Consider the following 13,894-nt stretch of genomic DNA (forward strand, 5'->3'; position numbering starts at 1 on the left):
GACAAAATACTAAAAGGAACTATAATTTGGTATTATTGCTGATACCATCTGATTGGTTGTAGTTATAGAAACTATCGATAGGTGGCGGTATTAAAAGCGCGGGTATTTTAAAATTTGGAATCTTTGTTGTAGGAATTGTGACCCATTTTTCGTAATGAAAGAGCTCTAAGTAATAAAGTTATGTGTTTTTTTTATATAAAGTGGTATCTAATTATAACCTTCTTGGAATATTTGACGTAGACAAAACACATACAAATATAGACAATCCACAGACAGCTGAACCTACATAGAAACGTGCGAATTAACAGATACTTTTGCATCTATACCTTAACAATTTTATAAAGTACTCTTCTTTTTGGGTAATTTAAGGATTTTAGTTGTTCTATAAACAAGGTTCAAGAAATATATTATGTCTAGCATATATACATTATTGTTATTTGTAAGATATTCAAAAGGAAGCGGCTCCAAACAGTTTCATTATTTAAAAAATTAACTAAAATATCCATCTAAGATTTGGCAAATAACTAGTTTTTTCATTGTATTTTAAGTAACCAGTTCCTTGGCATTTCCCGAATACTTCTCATTGAACTTGAAACCTTAACTTTATCAAAGAGCTCCCCATATCCAAACATTGTTTGAATTTCTTTGCGGTTGCTGACTTTTCCTTTATTAGAGAAACCATTCAGAAACACCTGTACAAATGGTTAACGCAGCAGAATATTTATTTGTTTGCAAAATGAAATGTATAAATACGCTAGAACGTAATTGGCTTTTTAGTCGGCATTTCAAGGAAACATGAAACCGGAGGTTTTGATATTTTTTATTTCTTTGGCATTGACTGCCTTTGCAGTTTCTAATGCTCAATACAACGATTATGGGAGCGAATATGGGTACGATTATGGGTATCCCTCTTCATCCGAGGCTCCTTGTTTGGAAGAGCAATGGTCCTGGAAGGGTCTTCTGAAGTCTTTGCGAAGCAAGCAGAATAAGTTTTACTTCTTCTCTTAAATTTTTGATTTTATGGCGGAACTCGATCTTTTGAAATCTGGTGTTTGAGTAATTAATAAAAAGTGTAATGATTGCATAAATGATCTGATACTTTACCATCTAATAGATGAATATATGCCAAAAAAAAAACAACGAGTTTATAATATTCAAATGCATATATTTTACAATCGTTCAAACTCAAATCCCCATCATTGCGGGCTCAACCCTCAATCCAATGGACCAGTTCTAATAACGATTGTTCCAGCCACCCCAACTGGTTCTATAGGGACTCCATCTATATCTCCAATTGGGCCTGGCACCCACGCCCACCCAACGGTTGCCCCATCCCCAGTAGGGATACTGTCCATTCACGGATCCTCCTTCCACGGCACCTCCCTCGCCGGAGCCAGCCGACACTCCAATATTCTGTCCGTTTTCGATTGCGGCAGCACCGTCTGATATTTCACTGTCACCGGCGGACCTACCTGTCCAGGATTGTGTGTCCTGCGACTGCTCGTCCTGGCTGTTCTGGTCTTGGCCAAAGCGGATTTGGATGCCTGATGGGCCCTGAGAGCCGTCACTGGAGAATGCTGATCGCTGGGACCATGACTGAGAGCCATCAGATCCACCGGGACCTACAATAGACAAACTACCGCTAGCCTCACCACCTTCCAAGGACCCTGATGCGGATCCCTTGATCAGCTTCGACCAGGAACTAGATGAGTCTGCTCCATTTATGCCCCTATCGCCACCACTATTTGTGGTGATTGTGGATGTCGTCCGCTTGGTCCAAGAGTTCCTGGAGCCAGGGTTAGATGAGCTGGAACTGGAGTATGTGGTTTCCGTTTTGGGAGCCGAGGAAAAGCTCGAGGTAACAGTTGTAGTTGTTGTAGTGGAGCTGGAACTAGATTTTCCATTTGATTTCGGGACGACTGAAGCATCCGTAGAGTATGTTTTTGTGGTTTTCGTTGTCGTTGAGCTTGATTTTCCACCTTTGGATGGGGAACTGGAACTATTACTTCCACCTGTCGTGCTTGTCGTTGTCGTTCTCTTAGAAGACTTGACGGTTTTTCCATTACTCTCGGAGGCACTCAGAGTTTCTTTAACAATAGGATCGGACAAAATGGATGATTGTCCTTCAGAGGAGGTCGTGCTTGTCGTTGTTGTCGAAGTTGAGGACGATTTTCCAGAGCTTCCATTGTCAGTTGAAGAGCTACCCTGAGTTACTTCAACAACAGGATCAGATGAAACCGTGGTCTGACCATCATTCGAAGTTGTTATGGTCGTTGTGGATTCACTGGTCGAAGGGATGGCGCTTCCGTTTGAGCTGGAAGTGTACGTCTTTGTGGTTTTTGTGGTGGTCGTTGTCGATTTTCCCCCTTTGGTTGAAGAATTCAATTTGCTTCCCTTAGTGGTCGAGCTTGAAGAACTTCCATCATCAGTTGAAGAGGTACCCTGAGATACTTCAACAACAGGATCAGAAGAAACCGTGGTCTGACCATCATTAGAAGTGGTTATGGTCGTTGTCGTTTGACTAGAAGGAACAGAGCTTCCGTTCGAGGTGGAAGTGTACGTCTTTGTGGTTTTTGTGGTGGTTGTCGTCGACTTTCCTCCTTTGGTTGAAGAATTCGATTTGCTTCCCTTAGTGGTCGAGCTTGAAGAACTTCCATCATCAGTTGAAGAGGAACCCTGAGTTACTTCAACAACAGGATCAGAAGAAACCGTGGTCTGACCATCATTAGAAGTGGTTATGGTCGTTGTCGTTTGACTAGAAGGAACAGAGCTTCCGTTCGAGGTGGAAGTGTACGTCTTTGTGGTTTTTGTGGTGGTTGTCGTCGACTTTCCTCCTTTGGTTGAAGAATTCGATTTGCTTCCCTTAGTGGTCGAGCTTGAAGAACCACCATCAACAGTTGAAGAGGTTGTTTCTTCAACTGGATCAGAAGAAACCGTGGTCTGACCATCATTAGAAGTGGTTATGGTCGTTGTCGTTTGACTAGAAGGAACAGAGCTTCCGTTCGAGGTGGAAGTGTACGTCTTTGTGGTTTTTGTGGTGGTTGTCGTCGACTTTCCTCCTTTGGTTGAAGAATTCGATTTGCTTCCCTTAGTGGTCGAGCTTGAAGAACCACCATCAACAGTTGAAGAGGTACCCTGAGTTACTTCAACAACTGGATCAGCAGAAACCGTGGTCTGACCATCATTCGAAGTTGTTATGGTCGTTGTAGTTTGGCTAGAAGAAGGGACGGAGCTTCCGTTCGAGGTGGAAGTGTACGTCTTTGTGGTTTTTGTGGTGGTTGTCGTCGACTTTCCTCCTTTGGTTGAAGAATTCGATTTGCTTCCCTTAGTGGTCGAGCTTGAAGAACTTCCATCATCAGTTGAAGAGGAACCCTGAGTTACTTCAACAACAGGATCAGAAGAAACCGTGGTCTGACCATCATTAGAAGTGGTTATGGTCGTTGTCGTTTGACTAGAAGGAACAGAGCTTCCGTTCGAGGTGGAAGTGTACGTCTTTGTGGTTTTTGTGGTGGTTGTCGTCGACTTTCCTCCTTTGGTTGAAGAATTCGATTTGCTTCCCTTAGTGGTCGAGCTTGAAGAACTTCCATCATCAGTTGAAGAGGAACCCTGAGTTACTTCAACAACAGGATCAGAAGAAACCGTGGTCTGACCATCATTAGAAGTGGTTATGGTCGTTGTCGTTTGACTAGAAGGAACAGAGCTTCCGTTCGAGGTGGAAGTGTACGTCTTTGTGGTTTTTGTGGTGGTTGTCGTCGACTTTCCTCCTTTGGTTGAAGAATTCGATTTGCTTCCCTTAGTGGTCGAGCTTGAAGAACTTCCATCATCAGTTGAAGAGGAACCCTGAGTTACTTCAACAACAGGATCAGAAGAAACCGTGGTCTGACCATCATTAGAAGTGGTTATGGTCGTTGTCGTTTGACTAGAAGGAACAGAGCTTCCGTTCGAGGTGGAAGTGTACGTCTTTGTGGTTTTTGTGGTGGTTGTCGTCGACTTTCCTCCTTTGGTTGAAGAATTCGATTTGCTTCCCTTAGTGGTCGAGCTTGAAGAACTTCCATCATCAGTTGAAGAGGAACCCTGAGTTACTTCAACAACAGGATCAGAAGAAACCGTGGTCTGACCATCATTAGAAGTGGTTATGGTCGTTGTCGTTTGACTAGAAGGAACAGAGCTTCCGTTCGAGGTGGAAGTGTACGTCTTTGTGGTTTTTGTGGTGGTTGTCGTCGACTTTCCTCCTTTGGTTGAAGAATTCGATTTGCTTCCCTTAGTGGTCGAGCTTGAAGAACCACCATCAACAGTTGAAGAGGTACCCTGAGTTACTTCAACAACTGGATCAGCAGAAACCGTGGTCTGACCATCATTCGAAGTTGTTATGGTCGTTGTAGTTTGGCTAGAAGAAGGGACGGAGCTTCCGTTCGAGGTGGAAGTGTACGTCTTTGTGGTTTTTGTGGTGGTTGTCGTCGACTTTCCTCCTTTGGTTGAAGAATTCGATTTGCTTCCCTTAGTGGTCTTGCTTGTACTTGTTGTTTTCGAAGACTTCACTTTTTTGGAACTTTTCTTAGAGCCCCCCACAGTTACCTTAGAAACAGGTTCGACTTCGTCAGAAGAAGATGAGGTTGTGGTTGTAGTGGAAGTTGACGTCGTTTTTCCCGAGCTTCCATTGGCAGTTGAAGAGCTACCCTGGGTTACCGCAACAGCGGATTCAGAAGAGGTAGTTGATTGTCCTTCATCCGAAGCAGTTGTGGTTGTTGTTGTGGTGGTGGATGACTCGGTAGAGTTGCCATTTCCATCAGAGGAGGTGCCCGAGGATACTTCAACAACGGGATCAGAAGAGGTAGTTGATTGTCCTTCATCCGAAGCAGTTGTGGTTGTTGTTGTGGTGGTGGATGACTCGGTAGAGTTGCCATTTCCATCAGAGGAGGTGCCCGAGGATACTTCAACAACGGGATCAGAAGAGGTAGTTGATTGTCCTTCATCCGAAGCAGTTGTGGTTGTTGTTGTGGTGGTGGATGACTCGGTAGAGTTGCCATTTCCATCAGAGGAGGTGCCCGAGGATACTTCAACAACGGGATCAGAAGAGGTAGTTGATTGTCCTTCATCCGAAGCAGTTGTGGTTGTTGTTGTGGTGGTGGATGACTGGGTAGAGTTGCCATTTTCATCAAAGGAGGTTCCCGAAGTCACCTCAACAACGGGATCAGAAGAGGTAGTTGATTGTCCTTCATCCGAAGCAGTTGTGGTTGTTGTTGTGGTGGTGGATGACTGGCTGGAGTTGCCATTTCCATCGTAGGAGCTGCCCGAAGTCACCTCAACAACGGAATCAGAAGAGGTAGTTGATTGTCCCTCATCCGAAGCAGTTGTGGTTGTTGTTGTGGTGGTGGATGACTGGGTAGAGTTGCCATTTCCATCAGAGGAGGTGCCCGAAGTCACCTCAACAACGGGATCAGAAGAGGTAGTTGATTGTCCTTCATCCGAAGCAGTTGTGGTTGTTATTGTGGTGGTGGATGACTTACTGGAGTTGCCATTTCCATCGGAGGAGGTGCCCGAGGATACTTCAACAACGGGATCAGAAGAGGTAGTTGATTGTCCCTCATCCGAAGCAGTTGTGGTTGTTGTTGTAGTGGTGGATGACTGGCTGGAGTTGCCATTTCCATCGGAGGAGGTGCCCGAGGATACTTCAACAACGGGATCAGAAGAGGTAGTTGATTGTCCCTCATCCGAAGCAGTTGTGGTTGTTGTTGTGGTGGTGGATGACTGGGTAGAGTTGCCATTTCCATCGGAGGAGGTGCCCGAGGATACTTCAACAACGGGATCAGAAGAGGTAGTTGATTTTCCTTCATCCGAAGCAGTTGTGGTTGTTGTTGTGGTGGTGGATGACTGGCTGGAGCTGCCATTTCCATCAGAGGAGGTGCCCGAGGATACTTCAACAACGGGATCAGAAGAGGTAGTTGATTTTCCTTCATCCGAAGCAGTTGTGGTTGTTGTTGTGGTGGTGGATGACTGGGTAGAGTTGCCATTTCCATCAGAGGAGGTGCCCGAAGTCACCTCAACAACGGGATCAGAAGAGGTAGTTGATTGTCCCTCATCCGAAGCAGTTGTGGTTGTTGTTGTGGTGGTGGATGACTGGCTGGAGTTGCCATTTCCATCGGAGGAGGTGCCCGAGGATACTTCAACAACGGGATCAGAAGAGGTAGTTGATTGTCCTTCATCCGAAGCAGTTGTGGTTGTTGTTGTAGTGGTGGATGACTGGCTGGAGCTGCCATTTCCATCGGAGGAGCTGCCCGAAGTCACCTCAACATCGGGATCAGAAGAGGTAGTTGATTGTCCTTCATCCGAAGCAGTTGTGGTTGTTGTTGTGGTGGTGGATGACTTACTGGAGTTGCCATTTCCATCGGAGGAGGTGCCCGAGGATACTTCAACAACGGGATCAGAAGAGGTAGTTGATTGTCCTTCATCCGAAGCAGTTGTGGTTGTTGTTGTGGTGGTGGATGACTGGCTGGAGTTGCCATTTCCATCGTAGGAGCTGCCCGAAGTCACCTCAACAACGGAATCAGAAGAGGTAGTTGATTGTCCCTCATCCGAAGCAGTTGTGGTTGTTGTTGTGGTGGTGGATGACTGGGTAGAGTTGCCATTTCCATCAGAGGAGGTGCCCGAAGTCACCTCAACAACGGGATCAGAAGAGGTAGTTGATTGTCCTTCATCCGAAGCAGTTGTGGTTGTTGTTGTGGTGGTGGATGACTTACTGGAGTTGCCATTTCCATCGGAGGAGGTGCCCGAGGATACTTCAACAACGGGATCAGAAGAGGTAGTTGATTGTCCTTCATCCGAAGCAGTTGTGGTTGTTGTTGTGGTGGTGGATGACTGGCTGGAGCTGCCATTTCCATCGGAGGAGGTGCCCGAAGTCACCTCAACATCGGGATCAGAAGAGGTAGTTGATTGTCCTTCATCCGAAGCAGTTGTGGTTGTTGTTGTGGTGGTGGATGACTTACTGGAGCTGCCATTTCCATCGGAGGAGCTGCCCGAAGTCACCTCAACATCGGGATCAGAAGAGGTAGTTGATTGTCCTTCATCCGAAGCAGTTGTGGTTGTTGTTGTGGTGGTGGATGACTTACTGGAGCTGCCATTTCCATCGGAGGAGCTGCCCGAAGTCACCTCAACATCGGGATCAGAAGAGGTAGTTGATTGTCCTTCATCCGAAGCAGTTGTGGTTGTTGTTGTGGTGGTGGATGACTGGGTAGAGTTGCCATTTCCATCAGAGGAGGTGCCCGAAGTCACCTCAACAACGGGATCAGAAGAGGTAGTTGATTGTCCTTCATCCGAAGCAGTTGTGGTTGTTGTTGTGGTGGTGGATGACTGGGTAGAGTTGCCATTTCCATCAGAGGAGGTGCCCGAAGTCACCTCAACAACGGGATCAGAAGAGGTAGTTGATTGTCCCTCATCCGAAGCAGTTGTGGTTGTTGTTGTGGTGGTGGATGACTGGCTGGAGTTGCCATTTCCATCGGAGGAGGTGCCCGAGGATACTTCAACTACGGGATCAGAAGAGGTAGTTGATTGTCCCTCATCCGAAGCAGTTGTGGTTGTTGTTGTAGTGGTGGATGACTGGCTGGAGCTGCCATTTCCATCGGAGGAGCTGCCCGAAGTCACCTCAACATCGGGATCAGAAGAGGTAGTTGATTGTCCTTCATCCGAAGCAGTTGTGGTTGTTGTTGTGGTGGTGGATGACTTACTGGAGTTGCCATTTCCATCGGAGGAGGTGCCCGAGGATACTTCAACAACGGGATCAGAAGAGGTAGTTGATTGTCCTTCATCCGAAGCAGTTGTGGTTGTTGTTGTGGTGGTGGATGACTGGGTAGAGTTGCCATTTCCATCAGAGCAGGTGCCCGAAGTCACCTCAACAACGGGATCAGAAGAGGTAGTTGATTGTCCCTCATCCGAAGCAGTTGTGGTTGTTGTTGTGGTGGTGGATGACTGGCTGGAGTTGCCATTTCCATCGAAGGAGGTGCCCGAAGTCACCTCAACAACGGGATCAGAAGAGGTAGTTGATTGTCCTTCATCCGAAGCAGTTGTGGTTGTTGTTGTGGTGGTGGATGACTTACTGGAGTTGCCATTTCCATCGGAGGAGGTGCCCGAGGATACTTCAACAACGGGATCAGAAGAGGTAGTTGATTGTCCTTCATCCGAAGCAGTTGTGGTTGTTGTTGTGGTGGTGGATGACTGGCTGGAGCTGCCATTTCCATCGGAGGAGCTGCCCGAAGTCACCTCAACATCGGGATCAGAAGAGGTAGTTGATTGTCCTTCATCCGAAGCAGTTGTGGTTGTTGTTGTGGTGGTGGATGACTGGGTAGAGTTGCCATTTCCATCAGAGGAGGTGCCCGAAGTCACCTCAACAACGGGATCAGAAGAGGTAGTTGATTGTCCTTCATCCGAAGCAGTTGTGGTTGTTGTTGTGGTGGTGGATGACTGGGTAGAGTTGCCATTTCCATCAGAGGAGGTGCCCGAAGTCACCTCAACAACGGGATCAGAAGAGGTAGTTGATTGTCCCTCATCCGAAGCAGTTGTGGTTGTTGTTGTGGTGGTGGATGACTGGCTGGAGTTGCCATTTCCATCGGAGGAGGTGCCCGAGGATACTTCAACTACGGGATCAGAAGAGGTAGTTGATTGTCCCTCATCCGAAGCAGTTGTGGTTGTTGTTGTAGTGGTGGATGACTGGCTGGAGCTGCCATTTCCATCGGAGGAGCTGCCCGAAGTCACCTCAACATCGGGATCAGAAGAGGTAGTTGATTGTCCTTCATCCGAAGCAGTTGTGGTTGTTGTTGTGGTGGTGGATGACTTACTGGAGTTGCCATTTCCATCGGAGGAGGTGCCCGAGGATACTTCAACAACGGGATCAGAAGAGGTAGTTGATTGTCCTTCATCCGAAGCAGTTGTGGTTGTTGTTGTGGTGGTGGATGACTGGGTAGAGTTGCCATTTCCATCAGAGGAGGTGCCCGAAGTCACCTCAACAACGGGATCAGAAGAGGTAGTTGATTGTCCCTCATCCGAAGCAGTTGTGGTTGTTGTTGTGGTGGTGGATGACTGGCTGGAGTTGCCATTTCCATCAGAGGAGGTGCCCGAGGATACTTCAACATCGGGATCAGAAGAGGTAGTTGATTGTCCTTCATCCGAAGCAGTTGTGGTTGTTGTTGTGGTGGTGGATGACTGGCTGGAGCTGCCATTTCCATCGGAGGAGCTGCCCGAAGTCACCTCAACAACGGGATCAGAAGAGGTAGTTGATTGTCCCTCATCCGAAGCAGTTGTGGTTGTAGTTGTGGTGGTGGATGACTGGGTAGAGCTTCCATTTCCATGTGAGGAGCCTTCTTGAGATTCTTCAACAAAGGGATCAGAAGAGGTTGTGGATTGTTCTTCGTCTGTAGAGGTTTTCGTGGATGTCTGACTGGGCAGACCATCGTTTAGTATTTCGGGGCCTTCCGAAGTAGTAGAAGGACTGTTATGGTTATCCAGTTGATCGAAGATAGTCGAGCTCTCGTCGGTTAGCTGAGCCTGATTTTTTCCGTTTGCACAGTTCACATAGTTGGGATTTCCTAGCAGTTCGCCGTCATGCAAGAGAATCAGTTTTCCAAAAAGCCTGTCGAGCAGCCACAGGCGGATATCCTTTCTTATTTCTATTAGAGTTTGTCTAACACTTTCACAACACGGGCTGGACTGGGGCTTATCCTGGGTAGCCACTGCCGTAACCGTTGAAGATTGAGATTGGGCCGCTCCGAGAGCCAAGATACCGGCCAAAACCGCGACGAAATAGACACGCATGATCCTCTATGAGCCGGATCACGTAGATCTGTTGCCTAAATATGAAATTTTGGACGCTTTTATACCCGGGCATCGGTGGTTGTTATTTTTTTGGGCTGTTTGCGTAGATGCTTTTGTGTGGCTTGCCAATTTTGATTGTTTAAAACATTTGGTACTTCAATTGTTGCCCCGAAAAAGACAAAAGGTAAGTAAACTGTCTGAACTATACTATGTATATATGAAAACAAACAACTCTTTTCCATTTCTATTTAAGAAACAACTGTGCAAAATATTTGCTCCTAGCTCGGATTAAACACTTGTTAGATACACAGACTTTACGTAAATCGGGAGCTCGTGGCAGAGTTATCATATACATACGTCAGTGGTGCATTAGCCGAATTTTGACACGAGTCCCAATTGTGGAGAATGAAACAATATAAATTCCATGTTTTTGGTTTATTCTTGTTTGTTTGTTGGTCAATAATTTTCATCAACTTTAATGTTTGAGTGCATATTATTTAATTTTTTATGTATGATTGTGGTTTGGTGGCAAGTCTGACTCGGAAGCTCTACTCTCGGTTATTACCCAAAATTATTGCGAAAATTACCAAACTAGTGATAACGTTGCCCCTAAGTTTTGGTTGTGGGTAAAAATAAAATTACAAGATTTTTTATTATTTTCTATTTATATATTTTTCGACAAAAACAACAATTTATTTATTATTGCAAAGATAAATTACGAAACAAAAAGAAAAAAACCCAAAATTGATAATAAGAAAAGATTGCCTAAAGGAATTAATTAAGTTAAGTCGTTATCCAATAATGGTTTTTAATTTGATAATTTTATAATAATTTGATAGTCTGTAATTAAAGTCTTTGCGTATTTGATTCTGCACATCCATTGGGGTCCTACATCTAGAGAATTCACCAATTCCTCCGGCAGATAGTATACGATTGGCAGAAGTAACACAATTATATCTATCACAATCCCCAAATAACCTATATCCTGGGCACGAATTGTAAAACTTCCCTATTTCGGCAATCATGTTGTCGTATTGACTTTTAGAAACATTATATTCAAGCTTATCGGAATAACCTCTGTCCTTCATTTCCAAGGCTGTGGACCGGCCGCAACGGCTGCCAGATGAAAAGCTAAAAGTATTTTTCCTATTTCCATTTGCAATTACCAGCCACGTGTGTATAAAACCCTGGCCATCCGTAAGGCGATTGTCATTGTAAACAGTCACTTTATAACCGCCGGATCGTTTGCTTCGTACAGAATTTATCTAAAATATTATTTGGGTCAAAGGAAACTTAACTCGAATAAATTATCCTAACAAAAATATTACCTGATTAGTTGGGGTCGCTCTTAATTCTGCAACGCTAGTTAATAATATTAAACAAGCAATTTTTGAAATCATTTTTATATTGAAATGAAATACACTCTAGAGATCGACGAAAAATAATAATCAAAAGTCGCAGATATCTGTGTATTTATACAATTTTTGTCGTCTGTTATCCCGAGCTTGCAAACTGTCGAAGGTTTTTCATTGTCTGCAAATAAGTGTCTCTCTTTGACTTTCTAAGACTAGGAGGATTAATAGAGATCGTGAATTGAGTGTTAAATTAATACAATAGTTCAATTAACAATAGTTCAACAAAGGCAATGTTCTTGACAATTGCAGATTTTTTTTCCTAGAAACGACGAACGTCTTGAATAAAATTACTATTTTAAATGAAGTAAGTTTTTGTCAAGTCCTCAAGTTTTTAGTGAGGAAAGTCGCTTCTGGGTTCGCTGATTGCAAAATGGTACTTTATTTCCCGATCGGATGCAAATTGGCAGAGCTTTGGTCATCGGAGGGGGCAAAAGTGGGGACATCGTAAAAACCCACAATTTTATAGGGCAAAAAAAATTCGAAAAATTTAAATACTATATTAAAGCAATGTTTTGAATGAAAAAAGTCGCTTCTAGGTTCGCTGATTGCAAAATGGTACTTTATATCCCGATCGGATGCAAATTGGCAGAGCTATGGCCATCGGAAGGGTCAAAAGTGGGGATATTGGAAAAACCCACAATTTTATAGGGGACCCCATGGAAAAAAATTCGAAAAATTCAAAAGCTATATTTTAGGAATGTTTTGGAATGAGGAAAGTCGCTTTTGGGTTCGCTGATTACTGAATGGTACTTTATATCCCGATCGGATACAAATTGCCAGAGCCATGGCCATCGGAAGGGGCAAAAGTGGGGAAATCGGAAAACCCACAATTTTATAGGGGAGCCCCTTGGAAAAAATTCGAAAATTTTGAAAAAGATATTTAAGCAATGTTTTGAATGAGAAAAGTCGCTTCTGAGTTCGCTGGTTACTGAATGGTACTTTGTTTCCTGATGGCTGTCAGAAGGGGCAAAAGTGGAGAAATTAGAAAAAACTTTACGTAAATCGGGAGCTCGTGGCAGAGTTATACGTCAGTGGTGCATTAGCCGAATTTTGACACGAGTCCCAATTGTGGAGAATGAAACAATATAAATTCCATGTTGTTGGTTTATTCTTGTTTGTTTGTTTCATAATTTTCATCTACTTTAATGTTTGAGAGCATATTAACATAGTTTATTTTTATACCCTTGCAGAGGGTATTATAATTTTGGTCAAAAGTGTGCAACGCAGTGAAGGAGACATCTCCGACCCTATAAAGTATATATATTCTTGATCAGGATCACCTCCTGAGTTGATATGAGCATGTCCGTCTGTCCGTCTGTCCGTCTGTCCGTCTGTCTGTCTGTCTGTCCGTTTCTACGCGAACTAGTCTCTCAGTTTTGAAGCTATCGTCTTGAAACTTTGCACACACCCTTCTTTCCTTTGCACGCAGTATATAAGTCGGAACGGCCCGGATGGGCCGACTATATCCTATAGCTGCCATATAACTGATTGATCGGAAATGGTATAAGTTTGGTGTTTTTAGAGTTAGAGAGTTCAAATTTTACATGAGCGCTATTTTTGGCAAAATAATACGACATCCTATAGCTGCCATATAACTGAACGATCGGAAATGACCCAACTTTCGTTTTTTTGAAGATAGAAAGTTGAAACTTAGTACAGATTCTATTTTTGGTCAGTTGATCCGACCCACCAAATTTCATAAGGATCGGCCGACTATATCCTATAGCTGCCATGTAACTGAACGATCGGAAATGGGTTTTGGTAGAAATACCAACTTTCGTATTTTTGAAGATAGAAGTTTGGGACTTTTTTTAGATTTTGTATTATAATTAATTGGGTTATGTTATCATATTCTTATAAGGATCGGCCAACTATATCCGATGTTAGCGATATATATCCGGTTTTAACTGCACGGGTATATTGGTTGTGGGTAAACATAAAATTACAAGATTTTTTATTATTTTCTATTTATATATTTTTCGACAAAAACAACAATTTATTTGATAATTGATAATAAGAAAAGATTGGCTAAAGGAATTAGTTAAGTTAAGTCGTTATCCAATAATAGTTAGTAGTGATAGTAACAATAATAGTAAGCCCAATAATTTGATAGTCTGTAATTAAAGTCTTTGCGTATTTGATTCTGCACGTCCATTGGGGTCTTACATCCAGAGAAATCCTCGATTCCTCCGGCAGATAATATACGATTGGCAGAAGAAACACAATTATATTTTCCAAGATCCCCTAATAGCCTATATCCTGGGCACGAATTGTAAAACTTCCCTATTTCGGCAATCATTTTGTCGTATTGACTTTTAGAAACTTTAAATTCCTTCCTGTCGGAATATCTTCTATTCTTCATTTCCAAGGCTGTGGACCGGCCGCAAAGGCTGCCAGATGAAAAGCTAAAAGTATTTTTCCTATTTCCATTTGCAATTACCAGCCACGTGTGTACAAAACCCTGGCCATCCATAAGGCGATTGTCATTGTAAACAGTCACTTTATAACCGCCGGATTGTTTGCTTCGTACAGAATTTGTCTAAAATATTATTTGGGTCTAAAGAAAATTAACTCGAATAAATTATCCTAACAAAAATATTACCTGGTTAGTCGGAGTCGCTCTAAATTCTGCAACGCTAGTTAATAACATTAAACAAGCAATTTTTAAAATCATTTTT

The 13,894-nt window shown here is 43.6% G+C and overlaps 1 protein-coding gene across 1 annotated transcript; it reads right to left on the reverse strand.

Moving 5' to 3' along the window:
* Positions 1 to 1,207: 1,207 nt before the first annotated feature.
* Positions 1,208 to 9,810, reverse strand: Muc68Ca (Mucin 68Ca). Its single transcript, XM_017234380.3, has one exon. It carries the CDS (start codon positions 9,799 to 9,801, stop codon positions 1,234 to 1,236), a length of 8,568 nt encoding a protein of 2,855 aa, XP_017089869.2. The 5' UTR covers positions 9,802 to 9,810; the 3' UTR covers positions 1,208 to 1,233.
* Positions 9,811 to 13,894: the final 4,084 nt, after the last annotated feature.

Source organism: Drosophila bipectinata, chromosome 3L (genome assembly GCF_030179905.1).
Source record: "Drosophila bipectinata strain 14024-0381.07 chromosome 3L, DbipHiC1v2, whole genome shotgun sequence".
Taxonomy (NCBI): Eukaryota; Metazoa; Arthropoda; class Insecta; order Diptera; family Drosophilidae; genus Drosophila; species Drosophila bipectinata.